We start from the raw sequence: 22,845 nt of genomic DNA on the forward strand, positions 1-22,845 counted from the left end.
CTGATGGACCGGTAGGCAGCCTCACTGCAGACCTGATGGGTGCGGCGCTGGTCGCAAACCAGCCTTCTCCGACGTGGTCTATGACCCCGCCTTCTTGGGCCAGGAGCATTCGAGAAGGCCCCTCTAGACATCCCCCAGGGAGCACCCCGTGGCTCCTTGCCTCACTCTGGCTTTCCTTGGCTCTCCTTGGCTCTCCACTCCTGTGCGAATTAGAGCCGTTCTTCCTGGAGCCTCTGGTGTGTTGCATTTCCAATAAGTTGAAAGTCACTTCTGTAAGAGGGCGGTCTTCTGTTTCTCTGTAAAAAGAGAAAGAAGTCCTGTGTATGTGCACATTTATAGTAGTACGTTACCTTCTCGTGGTTTCTTTTACAAATGACCACAAAGCAGCGGCTTGAGACAGCAGAGCTGGAGTATTGTTTCCCAGCTCTGGAGACCCGAAGTCAGAAATCCAGCTGTCCTAGGCCCTGCCCACTTGGAAGGCTCCGAGAGACCCTTCCCTGCCCCTGCCAGCTTCTGGTGGCCCCACGTGTCCCTTGACTCATGGCTGCGTCTTTCTTGTCTCTGCCTCTTTCTTCACATGGTCTTCTTCCCCGTCCCAGATCTAACTCTGCCTTTGTCTTGTGCGGACCCTTGTCCTCGGATTTACGGCTCACCCAGATAACACAGACGCTTTAATCTCAAGATCCTTCACTTAATGATATTTGCAAAGATCTTTTTTTCCAAATAAAATCCCAAATCCACGGGTTTTAGGATTTGGGGATGTGGACATAACTTTGTGGGGTGGGGAGCACCATTCATCCATGATGAGTAGCTTCTCCTTATCAGGCACTTTAGCTGTCTTATCGGTGTCTGGTTTGCCCGTTTTGTAAAAGGAAAGAATGTGCCTGCACATGTGTGCATGCACTGCCTGTGGTCCACGGGCGGGGGAGGGAGAGAAGGTGTGTTCCTTACAGCCCCTTCCACGCTTCCTCCTGGAGAGCCGCAGTTCGTAAGTGATCCTGCTTCCCTAACCCACTCGCCTTCACTCCCTGATCACAGAAGACCCACGGAGACCCCAGTGTGTCCAATGACAACAGATGCTCGGGCCTGTCCCCTGAGCCCCAAGCTGCAGCAAGGGTGAGGGGAGTGTGGTGTTCTTGGGGATCAGGCACCGCAGAAGGTTCCAGACTGTGCCGCTCCTTTTGGCTCCATTCCCCAGGGTGAGTTGCCCATACTCTCTGAGCCTCAGGCTCTCCGTCTGCAGGAGGAACTGAGCCCCTCCCCCGCCCCATCTCTGCAGTTTCACCATACTCCCCTGTACCTGGAGTGGGCTCCAGTGGGCGTCTTCTCCGGCTCAACCCCGCCGACGAAGGAACCCCGAGATCCACCGGCAGGACCTGCAGAAGAGGACAGGGCAGAGCCAGAAACCTGTAAGAGCTGCGATCAGGTGTCCCGGGGCAGTGGGCAAGTAGAGGAGGGAGGGTGGCAGGGCTGGGCACGATGCGGTGGTCTGTCAGATACTTGGTGTAAAGTTCTTTATTTGTCCCGGAGACCGGCACATCTCAGACTCTCGGGTTTTCTAGGCATGTAAGACGTCCTTAAGATCAGAGCGTAGAAGTTACAGGTGCAGCATAAAGTAGCCAGCTTTACAGTTTGCCAGTTAAAGGTTGAGAAAGACCCCTAGAATCTACCCATAGGGATTTAGAGCAGAGCCCGTGGATGCCTTCTTAATGCACCTGCCCCAATGCCTGGCCGGTGAGGGCGGCTGGCGGAGGAGAGACTTTTCCCCGGGTCCTTGGAGTGGCACAGGGTCCCTTAGCCACCCATGACCGCAAGGGCAGGGCAGGGAAGGGACGCTGGGGCAAGGACGGGGGTAGCCCACCTCCCAGCTAATGCTTCACACTTGGGGGCCGAGGGGACGCTTTTGAAACGGGGGCAGCACTGGCCCCTCCTGCCAGGATGGTTGCGTAAACAGCGAGACGTTTCACATACCCAGCCTCTCTGCCCACTGCATAGTCGGGAGTGCTCAGTGCTCCTGACCCCCGGAAGCACTGCCTGCGCTCCCGCAGTGTTTCCCAGATGTCCCCTAGGGGGCGGAAGCACTCAGTGTGGGGACCATGACCACAGCCGAGAATCAAAGACCTTCCGAAAAGTTTTGAAAAGGACTGGTGGTTCTGTTCCCCACGTGTTAGGACCGCTCATCAGCAGTGTCCCCCGCTTTCCTACCCAGCCCCCCCATAGAGTTAGCCATGTATCAAAATAAGAATTGAGAAAATAAGGCTCCCATCTACCATCGTCGTTCCCAGAAAGGGTATCTCAGAGCAAAAACGGGGTGAGCAGAATTCTCAGATTAAAGAGCAGGCCTTTCATTGAATAGCCCTTGCTGTCCATAAACCTCCTGGGACTGTCTGCACTTGTCTGTTGTCGTGAGTCTGTGAACCCTTCAGGACCAGCCCAGTCGGCCCGGGGAACTCAGAAGCCCCTAGTCTGGTATCTTTGTTCCAATCAGGAAGGGTGGTTCTTTGGTCTCTGCATCTCGAGGCTCCAGGAGGCCCCCCCAGTCCTCAGGCTTACTAATTACCATCTGAACCTTCAGTAGCCCCTGATGCCAACCTAGTTCTGTCCTCAGATGGGATTAAGGTTCCCTTCAAAACCCGCTTGCGGCCATCAGGAAGCCTTCTCTTGACGCAGTCCTGTGATTTTTCTTAACAAGCCATCACCCCAAAAACTTCAGCCACCTCAGCGTTCTCTTCACTTGCTCATCCTGAACCTGAATATTTTTTGGCCAAAGCAGGCCCTTGTTTCGGGCACACAGACTTGCCGGGAATGAGGGCCCATTTCCCACCTCTTTGGCAGGACCACTGAGCCTGGTGCCAAGTGGCCCCACTCGTTTGCACGTGTCCTGGTGTGGCCCCTCGCCTTGCTCACTGCTGGGTGCCTTGCCCCCCCAAGAGGCCCCAGACATAGCCTGGCTCCATGAACATGTGTGGGCGGAGTGAACGGATGCGGGAAGAAGGGTTTCTGCCTCTCTCTGCCTGGAAAGGTAGGGGCAGGGCCATCCTGGCCTTTGTGTCCCAAGCCTCAGGCACACAGTAGGAGTGTGGTGTTGGAGGGGTCGTTCCCCTTCCCAGCGGTCGGAGTGGCGCGAGATGGTACCAGCACCGATTTCAGGGACAGTCCTGGCTCCCTCTGAGGGTACCGATTGATGCCCGCCCCACGAGCTCCCCTTTGCTTTGTTCTAGCCCTCTCCCACTTCCTGGAACTGTAAACAGGCTCATTTCCTTGGTGTCCGTCTGCCTGACTTCGCTGTTACAAAGTCCATCCTATAGGGCGGGTACCTTTCTGCTGGCTCACCACTGGAGCTCAGCGTCCAGAAGGAGAGCAGTGCAGGGTGCTGAGTGAACCCAAGGGTGCTCACGCTGTGCCAGGCCCTGCCCCGAGCACTTTGGGTTCCTCAGGGTGCAGCTCAGAGCTCCTGGGGAAGTTACCATCTCTCTTGTCCTCTCGCAGCCCCATGACAGGGCGAGCCGCCATCCTTCTCCGAGGCTCGGTTTCTGCGTCTGTAAAATGGGTGTGATGACCGTGCCGACTTCTCAGGGCATTGGTGAGAGTATGGTGAGACACGCAGGGAAGGCACCGATAAACTCTGCGTCTCTGGTGGCTTCGGCAGCAGAAGCCGGGGTGGATGGCCCGTCATCAGCCGTAAGCGCCAGCTTCTGCTGAGCCGGGATGACCCCAGTGGGTGCCACGCAGACCCTCTTCCCCAGATGAGGCCTGGTAGGGGGAACAGATGGGGGCGGTTGGTGGCGGCTGAGATGTCGTAGTAGGAGCAAGAGCGGGTCGCACGGACAGACACGTCCTGGAGATCACGGAGAAGAGGCTTTGCAGAGACCACGTACCCAAGTCAGGCCTGCCCCACTGTGTCCTGCTTCCCGGGGCCTGTGCTGCCGTGTCGAGAGCCTCCCAGACAGACTCCCCCTGACAGGGCCTGCCCCTCGGGGCTGATGAGACTCACACAAAGGAGGCCGCGCAGCCTGGCAGAGGGGCCGGGGTACGGGCCGATTTCAGACGGGGCGCCGTGCATGTCTGGACTGATTTCACGCCCTGCTGAGGCACGTCACCAGGTGAATTCCCACAGAGCTCACCTCCTGGGCCTCTTTTTGCCCTTCCTGTTCCTTTTCTTACATAAATCGCATACAGAGCCCCCTTCGCAGCCTCCTGTGCTGTCGCTTTTCACCTGCTCCTCCTCCCCCTTGCCTGGGCCTCCACCTTGTTCCCGAGGCTTCCCCCCCATCGCGGGGACTCAGCCAGCCCCCAGGCCCTAGGCTTCCTCAGGCCCCAAAGGAAGGGAGCGGGGAGGGGAGTGGATGGAGCTTTTCTTTTCCCCACCCCCTCCTTCCTTTCTGGAAAGCTCCCTGTTCTCTGTACCAGTCTCGAGGGAGGGGGACAGTGTGTTTTATCTCCCCACAAGCAAGACCCTCACCTCCAGATAAAGGGCTCAGAGTCGGGGGAGGTCCTGGAAAGCTGCTTGCAACTGATAACAGTGTCTGCTGTCAGCCTTCAGCGCCCAGAGCTGGGAAGGGGGGGGGCCACAGTAAATTCCGCACGGCCTGATTATAATAAAGCCCCATGTGGTGATGCGTGACTGGGTTTTATTGTGCTAACTACAGATGGAAGCACATCCTCCCCGGCCTGCCCCAGCCCCCTCCAGCCCACCTTGCTTTGAAATCCTCACCACCCCACCCCCCGACCTGCACCCCCACCCTCTGGCCTAGCCCCGCTTCCCTTCCTTACTTCTTCCCGCTTTCTCTGGTTCCTGGTGATTTTGTTGGCAAACATCTGTTTGAGTTTCACAGTATCTCATTTTTTGTTCTCTTCTCTGTCTCCCCACTCGGACCAGGAGCAGAAGTGCTTTTAAAAAATGACCTTGGGCTTCGTGGCCGTGGCACAGGGCCTCCGCGTCACACCTCTCTGGACAGTGACACGGGTGTGGGCCCCAGCAGGGCCTGGCCTGGCCTGGCCGCTTGGGGAGCAGAAGGCCTCCCTAGGGATGTGGCCAGCAGGGACCCGGTCCCCCAGACTCTGAGGTGTGGCCCACACCGCTACTGAGTGACATCACCAGGACTCTGACCCGGGTCACTCCTTACTAAGGCCTGTGTGCTTTTCACCGTTCTGTGCTAGTCTGTGGGCCCCTTGGTTCTTCCAGGCCCCTCCTTTTCAGCAGATCTCAAAACCAGCCCCCTTGTCTTGTCCCTTCTCCCAGCATCCCAGGGGCAGTTACGGGTGCCGGCAAGTGGTTTCTGGGGACAACGAGGTTTAGAAAAGCCACAGACACCTCTGTGCTGTTGGAGGATGGCCAGGCCAACTTAATCATGTCTTTTATTTCAAGCTGGCTATTAGTCCCTGATGTTGGGGGTCAGGGCTACTGGTCGACCGGTTAGCCAGTGAACCAGACCAGCCACACACCTGGGGCAGACATAGGTCCTGGCCGCCCTCACCATCCCCTTGTTCTTTCTGGGCAGGGTCAAGGGCAGCTCACTTGCCATGGACAGGATCCAACCCTGACCATAAGGTCCCCTCGGCTTTCGCTAAACCCAAATATCCCATCTCCGGGGTAGGTGCCTCTGACCCTTTACACAGCTTTTAGAAACGGGGCAGGGAGGCAGGATGGGGCTGGGCTCCCCTGAGCTGCTGTCCTGGGAAGCCTTTGAGCCCCCGGGACACCGGGAACCGGCTGGATTCTGGGCCCTTGGGAGGGCCAGCGGTCTCTGCGGCAGACTGTGCACGGGCTGGGTGTAGGGAGCACTGCACCAAGGCCTGATGAGCTGCTGGTTTATTGGTTGACCACTGCCTGGTCCAGAAGCCCCAGGCCATTGAGTTAGTTACTGAAATTAAAAAACCACGGGCTTTTCTGTTGAAAGGTGGATTTTCAGCTTCTCTTGGAAGACCTGCACGTGGGACCACCCTGAGCTGTCCTCTGACGGCAGCAGTTGGCTGGTATTAAACAGGGGCTGCCCCCTTAAGCTAACCACAAACCTTCTTGGTCACCATCATCCCCACCTCTGTCTTCTCCTTAAAAAGAATCTCTTGGGTCTTCCGTGAACCTCTCTCCCAACCTGAAGATCCCTCAGATTTAGGGCTCAGAGGCAGCAGCCGCCTGCGCTGGTCACAGGCCACCCAGTTTTTGTGACGTGGCTCCCATGGCCATTAATGAGACCGTGCACCTGGGGCATCGAGCCCAGTGCCTGGTGTGTGGGGCAGGGATGGGAGGATGGGGAGGGGTCTACTCAGCTGTCCTTCCCCACCCCCTACCCCCGGCTTTCATCTCCACGATGGCAAATGCAAGGAGAGCCAGTGGGGTGGAAATGTCATTCCCAGCTGAAGGTCGTGGTTTTCAGCTCGACTGAAGCTCTCATTCAGACCCCTAAGTCTTAGCTACTTTGCATAGCTTCGCCTCCCCGTCATTAGCAGTACTCTGCCCACCCTGCTTTGCTTTGAACGTGGACTACAAACAGCCACACCATGGAGTCCCTTGTTGGGTAAATTGTGTTCGTGTCTTGGATGGAGGAGGAGCCTTTGTGTTGATTTCTTCTTTTTTGTCCTGGAGTGAGGGTCTGGGTTCTGGGTTCACCTCCGGGGGAGCAGGGGAGGCAAAGGCTGTCTGTTCAGCTCATGTGAGACAGACGACATCATCACGGCCACCCGTTGCCATCGGGGCTTGAAAGGGTTGTTTCATGACAAATCGGTTGAAGCTTAATTAGGCCTTGCAAGCGTTCGGCTTGCCTCACAAGGGACAAGGGAGGCAGACGTGAGGCGGCGTGCGTACTCGGCGTGAGACTGGGTGGAGAGGATTCGAACCCCAGGAAGCTTGAAGTGTTTGAGTGCAGGTGTGCGGGAGGACAGGGCTGTGTCTGTCAGCCGGGAGCTGGCACACATAGCTGCCTCCCCGGGGCCTGGGCTGGGCAGGGCGGGCCAGATTTGGATCCGTGTGGAGACCGAGCCCCCTGCTCAGAACAACACGGGTGCGAGGGTGCCGTCCCGTGACTGCTTTGAAGAACCTCCCAGATGGGCCCCGATTTCCGCAGAGTGTGGGCGGAGCCTCAGAAGCTCGTGTGTGAAGGTGGGGTGTGACCCCGGACCCTGATCATGGGACTTGGGGACATCGAGGACGTTGAACTACAGGCATTTCATCACAGCAGGACTTGTTAGAGGTTACGGTGCTGATCTCAGTCTTCTGAGCCCTCTGTCACCCCCCAGGTGACGTCCCCGCACGTCACCACGGCTGGCCCTGCGCCACAGCCACACACCCACCTGCTGATACACAGCCTCCTGTTTGTCCTTCCCCCTTCCTGAAATGCTGTTCCTTCCGAGTGACAGGAGGCCTGGGGGCCTGGAAACAACAGCGCTCTGTAATCCCGTTCTCCAGAAACACCCAGGACACGTTCTGCCTTCCCTTCCAGCAGCTTTCACTCCCCCGTGTGTCTCTCAGGAGCTGTGTGTTCGGAACATGATTGGGTTTACGCTGTTTATTGGTTCAGATCTTCGTTGTTCTCATAATTTTTTACATCTAAGCGTCCTTGTTTGTCCTCACACATTCCTTGGAAACATCATTTTTAACGAACACGTATCGTCCCACCCTTTGGTGGCACTGTAACTGTCCTAGTGTCCTATTTATGAGTATTGAGTGGTGGTGGGGGTTTTGTTGTTGTTGTTGTTGTTTTCAACGTTTGGCTATCACGCGCAACTCTGAATTTATGTTGTCAGGTATAGATAAGGCACGCTCTTACGTGTGTGGTTCCCTGAAGTTATGTACGTTGGGGATCCTAATTGAACGTAACATTCCTCAGGTTCGTGGGGGTGTTTACAGTGTTCACATTTTGCTGCCGTCCTGTAATTTTTTGTAAGTTTTGAGTCCCATTTTAATTTGAAAGTTCGCTCCGTGTCGCTTTTGCGGAAAAGTAACACGTTACTTCGGTTTTGCGTTCAGTAGAACAGTTCACACCGTAATTTATTTTGAGGCTCACATTAGCAGGGCTTGGTCCGTGGCTCAGACTTCTGGTCTGTGTTTCTTGTTCCTTTCTGTTTAAAAGAGTGGCTGGAGGCAGGACAGCCTCGCCCCCCTCCCGGTCTCCCCATAGCTTCCCCCAAAGAGCAGCTAGAACCCCACGGTTGCTGGGAATCCATGCCCCTTCCCAATGCCTCCCGCACAGAGTCGGAACCCCTCTGGTCTAGCAGGTTCCGTGCTTTAGGCCCCGGGGCTTAGACCTTTGATGGGTTTGACATCTAATGGTATTGTGTTTTGGGGGGACCCAGTGCCAGACAACAAGACCCCAGAAGATGAAAAGCCAGCAGAGGGAGGAGCTGCAGACAGTCCAGCGAAGGTGGAAGAAGAGGAGGAAGAGGAAGAGGAGGAGGAGGAAGAGAGCCTCCCTGGGTGTACTCTGTTTATTAAAAATCTCAACTTCAACACGACGGAGGAGACCCTGAAGGAAGTGAGTGATGGCTGAGAACGGGGAAGGAGATCGTGGGGCGGGGAAGCCCGTCTGCTGACATTCTGGATGGTTTATTCGGCTGGTAAATCTGGTTCACGCTGATATGGGGCCGCACAACGAGTAACCAGCCCCTCCACATCTCTGCTGGGCTGTCCTGTCGGCATCTCCCCCAGGGACCTGAGCTGTGGGCAGACCAGCCTGGGGGCTGGGAGGGGCACCCACAGACATGGAAGGGGACGTGTCAGGGCGGCTGGGGAGGCGTGTGCAGTGTGAAAGCTGTCGTCTGTGCGTGTTAGCATTGCACATTCAGAAAACAAAGCCATCCCCCACCCCACCCCCCGACGCCCCATCAATTGTTTCTGTGGCGTTAACCACCCAAAAGCAAATGTTAGCACAACCTCCTGGCCTGATGGGAGCAGACAGAAGACACGGGAATGAGTGTAGGGCAGCCCTGCCTGAAATCCATGGATGGGATGGGGGTTTGTGCATTCTTGGGGGGTGGGGCAGAGGGTACCAAGATGGGCATCTCCAAGTTGTTGTCTGGGAAATGTCAGGTGGGTCCTATCCTGAGTGGGGTTGGGGGCCCTTGAGAAGGACTTGGCCAGAGATAGGGAAATGGGGCCTCCGGTTCCAAAGGATTAGGGTCTGCAAGGTCCCCACTGGGCTGAGAACTGTGGGGAGATTTCTGTGAACTAGGTTTGGCACTTTTTTTTTTTTTTCCAATGCCAATGATTACTATCAGGCTGACAGCCATGGACTGGTTCTGAAAAAAACAAGATGGCCGTAAGGATTGAACTCAGTGGCTTCTAAAAATTCTTTTGAGTTCCAAAATCCCACAGATGGACTCAAGATGGGGGAACGAGGTCCACTGAGTTCCAGAGGAACGGTGCGGTTGGGGGTGGGGGAGCAAGCCTGCATCTGGAGAGAGAGATTGAGGTGTCTCCTTTTTGGGGAGGCAAAAGAGAACAGAACCTCCGCTGAGGCCATCTGGCTAAGTCTCTGTGCCGTGACTGTCCTCTTGCCGACTGGGAGAGCAGCCGCGGCAGAGGGACACGGCAGCCAAAGCAGCAGCACCTTTGGGGCAAAGATTCACCATGTGGAGCAACCGGAAAGGCACCCTGGGACTTCTCGTTGGCTGCTTTCTGAATCCGTTTTGGCCTGGGCTGGGTTTGCTTTTGTAAAGAGGCAGGTCCCGGTGATGCCGGATTGCTCGGAAGAGGGGAAAACAGCGTGTCGTTTGTGTTCATTTCTGCTGTGCGGCTCTCCCAGGTCCAGTATGGGAACGTCATCAGGAATCGTTTCCTAGAAGATGCACCCGAGCTTTAGACTCAGGAGCTGGGAGTCACCGCTAGGGTGACATCCAGGTTCCGCACGCATGGTGTAAGGTCTGAGCTTCAGGAGGTTAGGTCACTGTCCCAGGGCCACAAGCCCATCGGAGGCACTGCGGGGAGCAGCGCCCAGCCCACAGGGTTCCCCTCGTGTTGCCCCAGGTTTGGGGTCAGACTTGCCTGGACGTGGATCCTGGCCTCACTCTTTTTTTTTTTTTTTTTAAAGATTTTATTTATTTATTTGACAGACAGAGATCACAAGTAGGCAGAGAGGCAGGTAGAGAGAAAGAGGCAGGCTCCGCAGTGAGCCCAGAGCCCGATGCGGGGCTTGATCCCAGGACCCTGAGATCATGACCTGAGCCAAAGGTGGAGGCTTAACCCACTGAGCCACCCAGGAGCCCCCCGGCCTCACTCTTGGCTAACAGTGCAATCCTGGGTGAGTTCTTTAGCCTGTCTGTGCCTTGGTTTCCCCATCTGTAAAATGGGGTTGTTAGGTGAATCTTCCCATGGAGTGGTTTTTTGGTTTAAGATTTTATTTATTTATTTACTTACTTATTTGAGAGAGAGAGCGTGGAAGAGAGAGAGGAGCAGGGAGAGGGGCAAAGGGAGAGGCAGAAGCAGGCTCCCCGCTGAGCAGGGAGCCCGACATGGGGCTTGATCCCAGGACCCCAGGATCATGACCTAACCCGAAGGCAGATGCTTGACTGATTGAGCCACCCAGGCGCCCCTGGTAGAGTGGTTTTAAAGATCTGATTAGGACGAACGAGATAATCCAAGGGTCTGACACTTAGGATTAAGAGTCTGTAAGTGTCTGCACCTCAGGCGGGATCTGGGTGTTAGCTCTGTTAGTCCTGGCCTCTTGGGGCCCCTGGCCCCATCCGTAGCCTCTGTCTTTCAGGATGCGCCTGCACCAGTTGCAGAGTTAGCCTGAAATACTGCTGACACACGTTAACATTCCTTTCCAGGTGTTTTCCAAAGCGGGGACGGTGAAAAGCTGTTCTGTTTCCAAGAAGAAGAACAAAGCAGGTATTCCTTACGAAACCGGTCAGAAAGGATGATTGCAAAAGGACCTGTGGCTTTGGGTTGGGGGGCGAGGGTAACTCTCACTTGCTCATTTGGAAAGCCCTCACGCTGTCACGTGGCCCACCTGAAATGGTCCCTCTTTGTCCCCAGAGACTTGCCATGTTCCGTGGAGGCAGCCGTGCCCGTCAGGGTCTTCTGCATTTAGACTCTTTGCCTTGGACCTTGGACTGTCCCCTGGTCTCAGTAGTGCATTTGATAGGCCGCTAGGGTTGACACTGTACCGTAGCAGAAACCTCTCCCTCCTCCCAGTACCTCTGGGCTCTGGAAATGTCCTGGAGAACAGGCAGAGACCAATCCTGGGTCTTCCAAGAGAAATAACCCAGATGTAGAACCTCTGGAACATTCTACCAAGCCTGTTCTCCAGGAGCTGCAGAGCTAGTTTGGGACACAAGAAAGGCAGCTAAGTACCAAGTGAGCGACGTGAAGGCTCACTTGCAGGGGCTTTAGGAAGGGAGGTGACCCCTGACGTCCCAGCGGTGAGTCGGGCTGGTAGAGGGGCCCCCAGCTCTGCCTGGGGCTGCCTCTGTGGGTTGTAGGGTCACTGCCCCACTCTCAGGCATCAGACGCTGTGGAGCCAACCTTTGGGCCCTCAGGAGCACCCATCAGCCTACTTTAGCAAGAGTTACCTGATCTTCAGTGCTTTCCAGTATCCACTGAGGAAACCAGTGTTCATGGTTGTCACAGGGTAGCACTGCCTGGCAGCCAACGGGTCTGTCTGAGGTTCCCATCTGTGGCCCACAGGGCCACGTGTGGACAATTCCGTGGACTTCCTTATGGCATCGGGGCCTCATTCGATAGCACGGGGTTGTGCATGGAAACGCAAGCCAGCGGTCCACGCGGTCGGGTCTCGGGTTTTAAAACAGTACAGTAGAGGCAAAGACGGGACCGGCGAGCGAATTGAAGGTGTATATCTCAGTCCTCATTTGAACCCATCAGACTTGAGCCAGCCCTCTGAGTTCAACTGTGACAAAACGGAAGAATGAAATGAACGCATCTGTATCGTGTGGGGTTGGGGGGGGAGGAGGCACGTGTCACATCCTGGCTGTAGGGCAAGGTGTAACCAGACGAATGCCCCGTAAGATACGAGCTGCCCCCCCCCCCAAATTCTACATACGTACAGAACACGCACAGATCTCAAGTCGGGAAGCAAGTGTGTCCAATAAACTTCCGAGCTGTCCCTTGCTCCTCACGGCCTTAGAAGTGGGGGACCAGAGAGGTCTGCACAATGCAGCCGCCCTCCCCATCTGACCTCGGCATCTGAACCCCAGGAGCAGCTGTAATCGGATGGTCGGAAAGACCCACAAAGGAGAAGTCTCCGGTAACTTTGGCTTTCACACACACGTTCATCTTCTGCGTCATGTGTGGAAGCAGGGGACGGCCTAGGCAGACGCTGCGCCGCTTGTCATGGCGATGGTCATCCGTGTTCGTTCCTTCTCCCTCCCAAAGGCGGAATTCTATTACGAAGTTAATTATCATGTCAATCATCTGTTAATTAACAGTCGACTGGGCCTCAGGTGACGGCTCTATAACTTCATTGACTGGTTCTTCAAGATGACTGGTAATCCATGGTGAGCCAGGAGCGGAAATCTTTTTGGAAACGGAGGGGTATGAGGAAGAGAGCAAGGAGTGGACACCCAGGGGCCTGCTGGAACCTTGCACTTGGGCTCGTGCTTTCTTCGCCTTCTTGCCCCGCCGCCCCACCTCACCCCAGTGATTTCTGCCTCTCTCCTTCAGGAGCGCTGCTCTCCATGGGATTTGGATTCGTGGAATACAGGAAGCCAGAGCAGGCCCAGAAGGCGCTCAGGCAGCTCCAGGTAAGGTGGGGATTTCAGCCGAGGTCCCCGGAGGCACTTGGCAGGTAGTGGAGGTGGGGGGTGGGGAGGGGCACCTGTCAGTGCTCCCGAAATTGAGCGAGAATTTCAAGAAGTGCACATTTTCCCAGACCCCTCACTTCCTCCAGTTCTCTAGGGAGGAGAGAACTGTGGCCCAAGAAAAATTAAGAACCCTCCTCAGCACTCTGTCATCACTGCCATGTGTTCATTAAGCCACAGCTCTGTGCCTGGTGTGGGGAAGCCTGGCAGAACGGACCTCTGAGTAAATACACTGGACCAGGTCATGAGAAGTGCTTCGATGGAAATGAAGCAGGCACTTGGATGGGCTGGGAGGGCTACTTTACACTGTGTGGTCAGGGGAGGCCACTCTCAGGAGGTGACAGTTGAGCTAATACCTAACTGACAAGAAGAAGTCAGCTACATAAAGATCTGGGGGGGAAGCAGTCTGGCGGGGGCAGCGTGTGCAAAGGCCCTGAGGCAGGGACTCTAAGATAGGAGTGAACTGAGTCTGTTTGAGAGGCAGAAAGAGGCCAGTGTGGCAGGGGGAGGTGTGGGGTCGGTGGTGCCTAGATCTGGATCTTGTAGGCATTTTAAGGACCATGGAATCCAGTGTAAGGCAGTGAGATTCCGTCAGAGGGCTTGGAGCACACCAGGGAGGGGACTGGTTTATGCTTCCAGTCAGTCCCTCAAACTGCTGTGCAGAGCAGGAAAGGCTTTTGGCCTGGGCCAGGGTGGAGGCAGTAGGGACAAGGGATCTCAACTCCAAGCTATTTGGACAGAGAGACTCCGCATCCTTTTCAGAGAAAAGAACAGTGCTTTCCTGCAGGGCCCTCAGGAGGGGGAGTGGGAAAGATGCTGAACTGGGGCCACAGGGAGTGGGACAGCCTGGAATTTGTGCCCCCTAGTAAGCCAGGCCTCTGCTCGGGACAGTGTCCTCAACGCTTTTCCCTGCTGCCCCCCATCCCCAGGGCCTTTGGCGGAGGGGATAAGGAGGAGTGCCCCCTCACGCACCTCTTTCTTTCTGTAGACCCACTTGCTCCCCGCTGCCACCTGCCTTTCTCTCCTGCAGCCAGAGCACTCGTGATCCTTCCTCTAGATCAGGCTTCTAGACCCAAGTCCATGGAAGGGCGTCCAGAGGCTCAGGGATCCTTTTAAGCCATACTCAGGATGTTACATGTCCAGTTCTCTAGGGAGGAGAGAACTGTGGCCCAGGAAAAAGGGAGGGCATGGCCTGCCTGGCATGAGGCCCAGCAGTGGGAAAGTAAAATAGAGCCCAGTTTACAAGCCAGGGTACGGCCGGCAGCACACCATTCCCCAGCTCTCCTCCCTGTGCGAGGTGCACCTAGGCTGGGCCCAGCTGGGCTGTTCTCAGTGTGGAAAGGACACCCACCCAGGGCCGCCCTCCCTGTCTCAGCAGAGCTTCCCCTGCAGGGGAATGGCCTCGGGGCTATCGGAAATGTAGCCGGGCACTTGGCTGATGTGATTGTTTTTGTAGAATTTTGATGACCTTGGCTCGAAGCCACTTCACAAAGGGCTGAGTTGGTTTGGGGTATGACGATGGGGAAGGGAGTCCCCTGGGGCCTCTGCTGTCTTTGAAAGGCTCTCTGCTCTCCACCGGGGCTCAGACTCACATGCCCTCGGTGATGGCGGGGGTGGGGGAGTAAGGGGGGTGGGGGGGCGCGGGAGCATGAGGGACGAAAAGGCAGGCATTACCCAGAACAGAACCCCGGCACCTGGGGCCTGCCCAAAGGGGCACCCACTTCTTGGCTTCGGCCCATTGCTGCCTCTTGGGGAGGCGGGTCGCAAGCATTACCAGATCTCTGGAGTGTGATTTGTTGTCATTTTTGAAGAGACCCTGGCAGTGCAGCCTCATTATCACGTGCCACGTGCTGCAGGCTTCTGTAAAACTCCACCCCGCACGCCTCCCACTTTACGTTCTGTACCTCCCCGTGCGCACAAGTACGCGCACAGTTGCCTCCAAGAATTGTTTACATGGAACTATGCATGGTGTATTTTATGGGAGATTTAAGCAATTTTCGAGGGTGAGTTTGTTAATTCGCCAGTTTTGCCTTAAGGGACCCACGTGAGAGCCTCGCTTCCCTCGGAACTCCTCTGTGGGTTAGAAATTTTTTTTTTTTTAAGCATCCAATCCAACCTGAACTCTCTCGCTCTGCAAGCCAGACCGAAGGGGCTTTCTCTCCCTGCAGACGCTTACACACGATGGAAAATTCTGTGTCCCTCCAGTGGCATAAAGGTCAAGGCCCACGTGTGGCTCGAGAGGACATCGGAAGGCTGGGTCTCCGTGACCAGCAGCTGCTGCCTGGGCTCAGCATGAGCCATTTCCAGGAGAAGCTGTTCTCTGTCCTTGATTCCAGCTGGCCCCTCTGCCTGGGAACATCTTCCTTCTGAGATTTCCCTTCCCCTCCGCAGAAGCCCGCTCTGGTGAAGGGCAGGGGGTGCAGGTGAGTATTTCTGGGAGGACAGAGTGACAGGCTGTGTTGTCTTATCTCTTAGGGTCACGTCGTGGACGGCCACAAGCTGGAAGTGAGGATCTCAGAACGAGCCACCAAGTGAGTCTTCAATGCCCCATCTTTGCTTTGACCCGGGGCAGTCCCTTCTGCCTGGTGCTGGTGCCCCAGACCCTTGCCATGACCGCCCTGCCCCCCACCCTAGCCGGAACCCCTCACCGTGTGGGGCTCTTCTTCATGAAGCTGGTGTCCCATTTGCCAGCTCCAAGGCCCATTTCTGTGATGAACCGGGACCGCTCTGGTCTTTGAGTCAATGCTTCACGCACATGTATCGTCATCGAAGGAGCAAGAGTAGGAAAAATAACCACGTCCTGCTCATCTTGGTGATACAAATAACCCATCAGTGAGTTGCAAGTTGCTGGGGCTTTGGATGAGCGAGAGAAGCAAGAAAAACTTAGACATCCACCTTTATGGGGCTTTCTTTCCTGGAGCTGGACAACAGAAACCAGAGACAGCCTCTAGTTAATTCGAAAGAGATTCGGTAGGCGTTAGAGATGGAGACAGACTAGTCTGCCCAGTGACCAGTTTCCGGAAGTAGTGGGGTTTTTTCCTAAGAATTTAGTTTTGTTCCTGTCCTCTGCCCACTCATACATCTAAATGAGTTGATCCCCCTGAAGTGCCTCGAATGGTGCCCAGCCCGCCATGCGCCGAGCATCAGGCGTTAGACTGTCATCGTCGTGGTCTTCTACCCGCCTCGGGTGGTGGAGTGACTGCCTCTGACGGTCCTAGGGCCGGTTTGAGATGTTTCTTTGGTAGTTTCCAGCAGGTTGTTTGTTTGTTGTGGTCGTTGAGCCGATGAGCTGCCCGGGGCTGGCCTGGAGCCGCTGCTTTCTCTTCCCTCTCTGTTCTCAAAGCTGCTCGTGAACCCAGCCCCCAGGCCACCTCTGGTATGGCTCGCCCAGCCTGGTCTGTGCCAAGGGAGTACCCTTTGGGAGGAGAAGGCCTGGTACGGGACGGGTCCTGAGCCTTGAGGGAACAGTGGGATTCCAGGCACTCGGCCCCATAGCTGTGGGTTCTAGTCCCAGAGCCTCGTGACCTTGGGTGGCTGACTTGGCCTGTGAAGTAAAACGTACCAGCTGGAGGCTGTGCGTGAAGCGCCTGGCACATGCCATGCCCATGAGCACTCCACCGGCGGTGGCGATCTTTCCTTTCCATACCCTGTCTGCAGGGAGTCAAGCTAAAGTCACCTTGTGAGCTTTCAGTGCCCAGCCAGTGCTGATCGAGTCATCTTTCTATTCAACAAAACACCAGAGAGAACCCGCTGTGTTCCGGATACTCTGCCCAGTTGCTGGGAATGGAGTTTCCTTGGCGGTGCTCACGTTCTGGGGCCGTGTATTTGGTAGAACCTTCTACAGTGGTGACATTCCTCTCTGATGTTCTGCATCTGTGCCGTCCAATACGGCGACCACTTGCTACATGTGGCATTTGAGCACTTAACGGGTTGGGGGGGGGCGCTGTTGTATTTTCTATTGCTGCATAATGGTATCCCAGGCCTAGCTTGAAGCAGCAAACATTTATTATCGTATGGTCTCCGCGGCTCAGGAACTCGGGAGCGGCTCTGCGGGGGACTTCCGTCTCCCGGTCTCTCGAGGTTACCATGAGGATGTCGGCCAGGGCTGCAGCCTCATCTGAAGGCCGCCCGGGACTAAAGGATCCCCTTCCAAGATGGCGCCCTCACACGGCTGTTGGCGCAGCCTGTGTTCCTGTTTCCCACAGACTTGAGAGGTCCAAGGGGCAGCAAGAAGGAGGCAACAGTTTCTTTGCCGACCTCGTCTCAGGAGTCACTGTTGGCATCTGTCTTCCGTTGGTCACACAGAGCCCAGGAGAGGACTCCCCAGGGGCATGAATACTGTGAGGCAGGGCTCACAGAGGCCATCTTGGAGGCTGGCTCTCCCACAACGGAGGGGTTGAGTTTTGAATTTTATTTTCACTTAGATTTAACCGGCCATGTGTGGCTCGTGGCCACGATATTGGACAGCACAGCTCTAGAGGACAGACTGCAAAGGGAAACACGAGCAAATACATACGATGCGGTTAGGTGGTGGCGAATGCCAGAAAGGAAAACGCAGCCGGGGTGGGGGGGTGAGTTGCTGTTTTACGTGGCGATCCTTAGGGAGCGCCTCCTTCGAGGAGGTGACGCAGAGCAGGCCCGAAGGAAGCGAGTGGTAACAATTGTCTTTATGACAACTTGCTGCCGTTTATGGAATGTTTAGCTCATGGTGGGCACCGTGCAGAGTGTTCGACATGTCCTCAAACAGTATGACGAGGCCAGCCCTTTTATTAAGGCCATTGTGCAGTTGAGGAAACGGAGGCCCAGAGAGGCCAAGTTACTTGCCCAAGATCATTCAGATCCTGCGTGTCCGACTGGGCTTCCACAGCCCAATTATCAGCTCCTTGCTCACAGCCCTGCCCCGCTTTGATGCAGGAGTGCATGTGAGATGGGGACACATTGGAAAGGACCCTGAGCCCCCGGATCGGTTTCCTCTCTAACCCCCAGCCCACGTCCCAGGCCAGAAACTACTCTAGGGCTTTGGGATGATGAGCCTCGGGTGAGTGGTGGGAAGTCTCCGATAAGCCCTGTGGGCCACTCGGGGTCTTGCTGCATCCCGAAAGGGACAGTGGAGACTGGATATGGTGTGGAATGGGCCTCACCCTCGTCAGGGTTCCTGTCTCCAGTCCCTGCTGGCCCCTGGGTCTCTCAGATGATGGGCAGGAGAGACCCAAAGGTGGGCAGGTGGCCTGACTGGTCCACGGCCGTTTTGAGAACATGGTCATGTCCCCCACGGGAGACCACTTCCCTCCCATTTCATCTCTGGCTCGTCCACAGTGACTCCTTGACTCCCTCACCTGCACAGAGAGGAAGGGCAGGGGAGTCTGTGGAGGGCAGCCTATACCCTGAATAACCGGAACCCTTTTCCCCGACCGTCCAGGCCAGCCCTGACATCCGCTCGCAAGAAACAAGTTCCCAGAAAGCAGACCACGTCCAAGATCCTGGTGCGCAACATCCCGTTCCAGGCTGATAGCCGGGAGATCCGTGAGCTCTTCAGGTGAGAAGCGCTGGTTCGGTCCGAGGCGCAGGGTGTGGGTGGGGAGGCCGCCGGATCCTTGGAGGAGGCGGCCTTACGGTCCTCTGATGGCTCCGCCAGAGGCCAGCCTGTGGTCTCTCAGAGGTCATCTTTCGGCTGCCTCTGATATCTCTGCCTCACACTCACGCACTGCTTTCCAGAGCAGTGCACAGAAAAATCTCGCAACAGCCAGGCCGCCTCCTCCGGAGGTGAGACAGAAAGAAAGGGAGGCTGATCTCCATCTGCACGCGCAGCAGGTCGGGGCAGGAGCCACGTGGCTAAAGCTCAGCTCTGCCCACCATCTGCCTGAAGTTCTTCCTCCCAAGGCACTCCTCTGGTCTAAGCCAGTGGTTCTCCGCCTTCTTGGTATTTTCGAGTCACTTGGTGACTTTCATAGACATACCTTTACTCAGACCCCACGCCCAGGGAGCTGGATTTTGTTGGTGGGGGGTGGGCGGAGGAGGGGACAGACACTGATATTTTGATCAGAGCTCCCCAGGGGTTCTGGTTCTACCGACCAGCCAGAGTTGGGCACTTCTGTCTACATTGCTACTTACGGAGAGACTGTTTCGCATTAAGAATGAATCACCTGTATAAATCATGCCGTCCGACAGCAGACACTAGCACAGGGTCGGAAATTCCAGGTTCTGGGACCTGGAAGAGCAGACTCGGGGAGCACTGGCAGCTGGAAGGCCAGTCGTGATGCTCTGTAGAAAGGTGGGTGTAATCAGACCAGTTTTCCCACATTTCGAAAGAGAAACCAGCAGTCTAGATTTTGGGGGGAATAAGTTAGCAACTAATTTACTTTCTGAAAACAAACATGGTACAGGACAAAGTCTCTGTCCGTGGCCAGATATAACCCAAGAGCCACCACTTTGCAACCCCCGTGCTGAGACATTACACGGTTGAGCATTGGAGATTAGTGAGGTGGCGCCCAGAGCCAAGCCCTGGGTCAGACGTCTCTATGGAGGGCATCACAGGAAGATGTTTAAAGCCAGGGCCCTCCCCAGGCGGGTGCTGGGTGGCACAGAGAGAGACCATCTAGCCCTCAGAATGTAATGGCAGTTGGAATTACATTCTGATTGTTGGGGGCCCCCCGGAACCTACAGCCTCCTGGCCTGCAGGATCAAGAGAGCTAGGTCCCCATTAGAATCATCGGTCAGTATCTTATTCATTAGGTTAACTTGCCAAGGTCAGCTGTGGATGCAAACTAGAAATCCTGTATTTTGGGGACTAGAAGGAAGTAAGTATCTTTGTATGTACTCTACCGCTGTGCACTCATTTGGTGTAAAGGGTAGGGAGCCGTTTGTGGGATTTGCTTCAAAACTCGCCATCCCTCTCGCCTCTGTGCCACACCGTCTGCCGGCGTGCCGTTCATTAACAGGCATGGTTAGCGGGTGCTGGTGCAGACGCCATCCCTGCCGGCTCCTAGCAGCTGAGTCTTAGCTGTGATCCCGGGTCCCCCACGGGGCAGCAACAGCCTGGTGAGATGGGGTCACAACCTGGGGGGACATTTTCCATTTCCCCGCACCCAGGGAGACGAGTCAAGAGGAGTATGCCAGCGAGGTCGTTACAGGAGAGCCTGTATCCTCAGCCCCACGCGCCTGCTTGTTTTAACATGCTTCTACTTTTTAAAAGAGAGTCCAATTTAAGAACTGCCAGATCAAAACAGGATTGCTGCAAACAGCACGTGTTGATCAGGAAATAGTATCCCGCCGAAATGACAGTTTCACTTGTTTCCGCAGTGTATCTAGGATGACACTTATCCAGGGAAACAAAAGACCGAGACGGGAAGGGAAAGCGCTGTGTTTGATCTCTCGCTTTATATTTATTTTCAGAAGACAGGGAATTAGTGTCTACCGAACTTAATTACGCGCGGCGTCTCTTCTCCCTGCCATTGTTGTGACGGTAGTTCCCGCCAGCCCTTGGAAACGAACGGAAAACCGGCTTGGAGTGCTCACCTTGCTTTGTTGTGCACTCGGGCTGGGGGGGTGGAGGCAGTTCCCAGCAGCGGGCAGCAGGGGTCGCTGTGAGCCTTCTCAGGGGGGCTAAGCTTGTCCTCGAAACCACAGACCCGATTTCAGACAAAGCCAGTGGCCAGCAAAGGTCAGAGCTAGGGGAGGATTTCAGGATTGAGGGGAACCAGCCTGATCCATTTTGCAGGCAGGTTTTGCGGGCTTGTCCTTACAGCTGTTATCAGAATCCTAGCTCCCTCTAATGGAGCGCTTGCTCTGTGTCGGGCCCTGACTGTGGATCTGCTAGTGCCGTGTCTTCTCCTTTAAGCTGTGCAGCCCTGCTTCGGCAGAGGGATGCTCGTCCCTGTTTTGCACCGGAAGGATGCTGGAGACCTTGGGTACATGAAGCGTCCTGCTCAGGACGCACAGATAAGCCAGGACTGGGAATTCAGTGGTCTGTCCCAGAGCCATGGTTTGCAGTCACTACTCTCTGCAGCCTGCTGTCCTTCTCCCGGGTCTGGAAGGACACTGCCCCCGAGATCATGTCAGTGGAACCACTGTCTTGTGAACATATTGTTCCTACCGGCCATTGTGCTAGGTGTCGGGCACGTAGCTGTTTTAGGAGAGATGGGCTCCTCCCCTGAGGACTTCACTGTTAGTGGGAGACCACAGAGCAAAACGATAGTGACAGTCGGACAGCAACATGCTCAGGGTGCGCAGGAGTGAGCGTAGAGCCATGGGACAGCATGGTCAAGAGCACCCAGCTCGCCCGCCCTCCCCTGCCTCCTGGGCCCTGCTTGTGAGCTGGGGCAGCAGCTTCCCACCAAGGCAGTGTTTGCCTGTGCCATCCCTGGAGGCCAGCAGCCTGCAGTCAGGCCTGCCCGCGCCACAGCACAGCCCCTTGAACCCAGCTGCGACAGGGGCCGAGAGCCACCACGGAGCCACATCCCTGTGGGATCGTCACCTGGGACAGTTCGAGGCCCGTGCTTTAGAAAAGGCAGAGTACACACAGCAGTGGATTAGGAAACAGCGCTTCTCTTCTCTGCCACAGCCCCTCTGGGCCTCAGTTTCCCCTGGCACAAAGTAACAGTAGGAACGCTGCTGATGGTGCATGCTGTCATTTACGAGGACAGCGTAGTAAAAATGTTAGTGTTTGTCATCATCCAGTAACGTTTTCCAGCCCAACCTGTGCCGGGCACTGCTCTGTGTTAGTACAGGTCTGTTTTTCCCACAACAGGCCTGCAAAGCAGTGTTGCCTCCCTTTCCCAGGGAGGAAATCCGTTCCCCAGCCCGGATTCCCACCCCTGGGCCTTCCGCTGGCTCACTGGCACCCAGCTCCCATGCCCGTGACTGCCTCAGGGATTCTGCGTGCGGAGCGTTTAATACGGGGCCTGCTGTGGGGTCAGTGGTTTATAAACATTAGCTGTGGTTATCAAACAGCGCAAAACCGGTGGCACCGGACTTAGAACCTTGGACAGCCTGACCGCAGTGCAGAGCCTCAACAGTCCTCTGGGGCATTTTCTTAGTGTTTTTTCTCCTTTTCTAAGTATGTCCCTCCTGCCCTGTGATCCTTTTTCTCTGCAGCTGGTTCTGGGCTGGAGAGAGTCAGTATGGGGGGACACAGGTCTCTCCACCCCAGAGAGGAAACGCAGAAGACAAATGGGGATTCTCTGGAGTGTGCAGGTGTGTGCATGTGTGCCGGGAGCAGACTCCTCACCCCATAGCTGGAACAGGGGTGGAAGTGGCCCCCTGGTTCACTGTGCTGTGTGCACAGTCTTAAGCCAGTATCCGTTCCAGGAGAAGAAGGGGGAATCAGCTTCCCTTCCTGTCTGGATTTGCTCTGGGGTAGGTAGGCGTGTGTGCGGACCTGTGGATCTGTGGGGTGCTTTGCTCACCTCCAGGAGAAAGCCTGGATTTGGAGGTCCCTGGGACAGAGGGATGGTTCAGAGAACAGCTGAGCTGTTGGACAGCGACTGACCACATCCCACGTGCGAGAGCTGCTTGCGCCTCTCCTGGAGGGGGAACCCAGGGCGCAGAGAGGTACAGGGGTGTACCCCATGGGCGGCCTTGCTTTGGGTTGCTCAGCTCATGAAAGGCAGTGATCTTCTGGGAAGGAGTTTCTGCCGGCAGGGTGGGCTTTGAGTGCGCGTGACTGGGTGGCCCCCTGACACCCCCGTGCTGGCTTCAGTGCTCTGGTGTCGCTGTCCTAAAATTCTTATCGTCTGGACAAGAGGCCCTAAGTTTTCGTTTCACACTGGAACCTGCAAATGGCGAGCCAGTCCTGCCTGCAAGCCACCGGAATGGTGCCTGGTTCGTGCCCGCTGGAACTAACGATTTAAAATATGCCTTCAGCTCACCCCTGGCCGGCACGGCTCGGCCTGTCCTGGTCTCTCAAACTCCCGGCCCCCCTCACAGCCCCCCTTTGAGATCTGTCCCTATGGTTTAGTGTCCCTGACCCACCCCAGCCCCCCAGACTATAATCTCAGCCACTGTGGTCACTGCTCTGTCCACAGGCACACAGAGGGTGCTCGATAAATGTTTGCTAAGCACATAATATGCTCTGCACAGCCTTGCTTATGGAAC

At 55.8% G+C, this 22,845-nt stretch overlaps 1 protein-coding gene across 1 annotated transcript in view; it reads left to right on the top strand.

Moving 5' to 3' along the window:
* Positions 1 to 22,845, top strand: part of RBM19 (RNA binding motif protein 19) — a 119,676-nt gene that overhangs the window by 24,440 nt on the left and 72,391 nt on the right. Inside the window, exons 16-21 of the mRNA XM_080821271.1 lie at positions 1,280 to 1,409; positions 8,293 to 8,471; positions 10,765 to 10,825; positions 12,617 to 12,696; positions 15,229 to 15,284; positions 18,173 to 18,289. Coding sequence (XP_080677397.1) covers positions 1,280 to 1,409; positions 8,293 to 8,471; positions 10,765 to 10,825; positions 12,617 to 12,696; positions 15,229 to 15,284; positions 18,173 to 18,289 — 623 coding nt within the window. The remainder of the gene's footprint in view (positions 1 to 1,279; positions 1,410 to 8,292; positions 8,472 to 10,764; positions 10,826 to 12,616; positions 12,697 to 15,228; positions 15,285 to 18,172; positions 18,290 to 22,845) is intronic.

Source organism: Martes martes, assembly GCF_963455335.1.
Source record: "Martes martes genome assembly, chromosome: 13".
Taxonomy (NCBI): Eukaryota; Metazoa; Chordata; class Mammalia; order Carnivora; family Mustelidae; genus Martes; species Martes martes.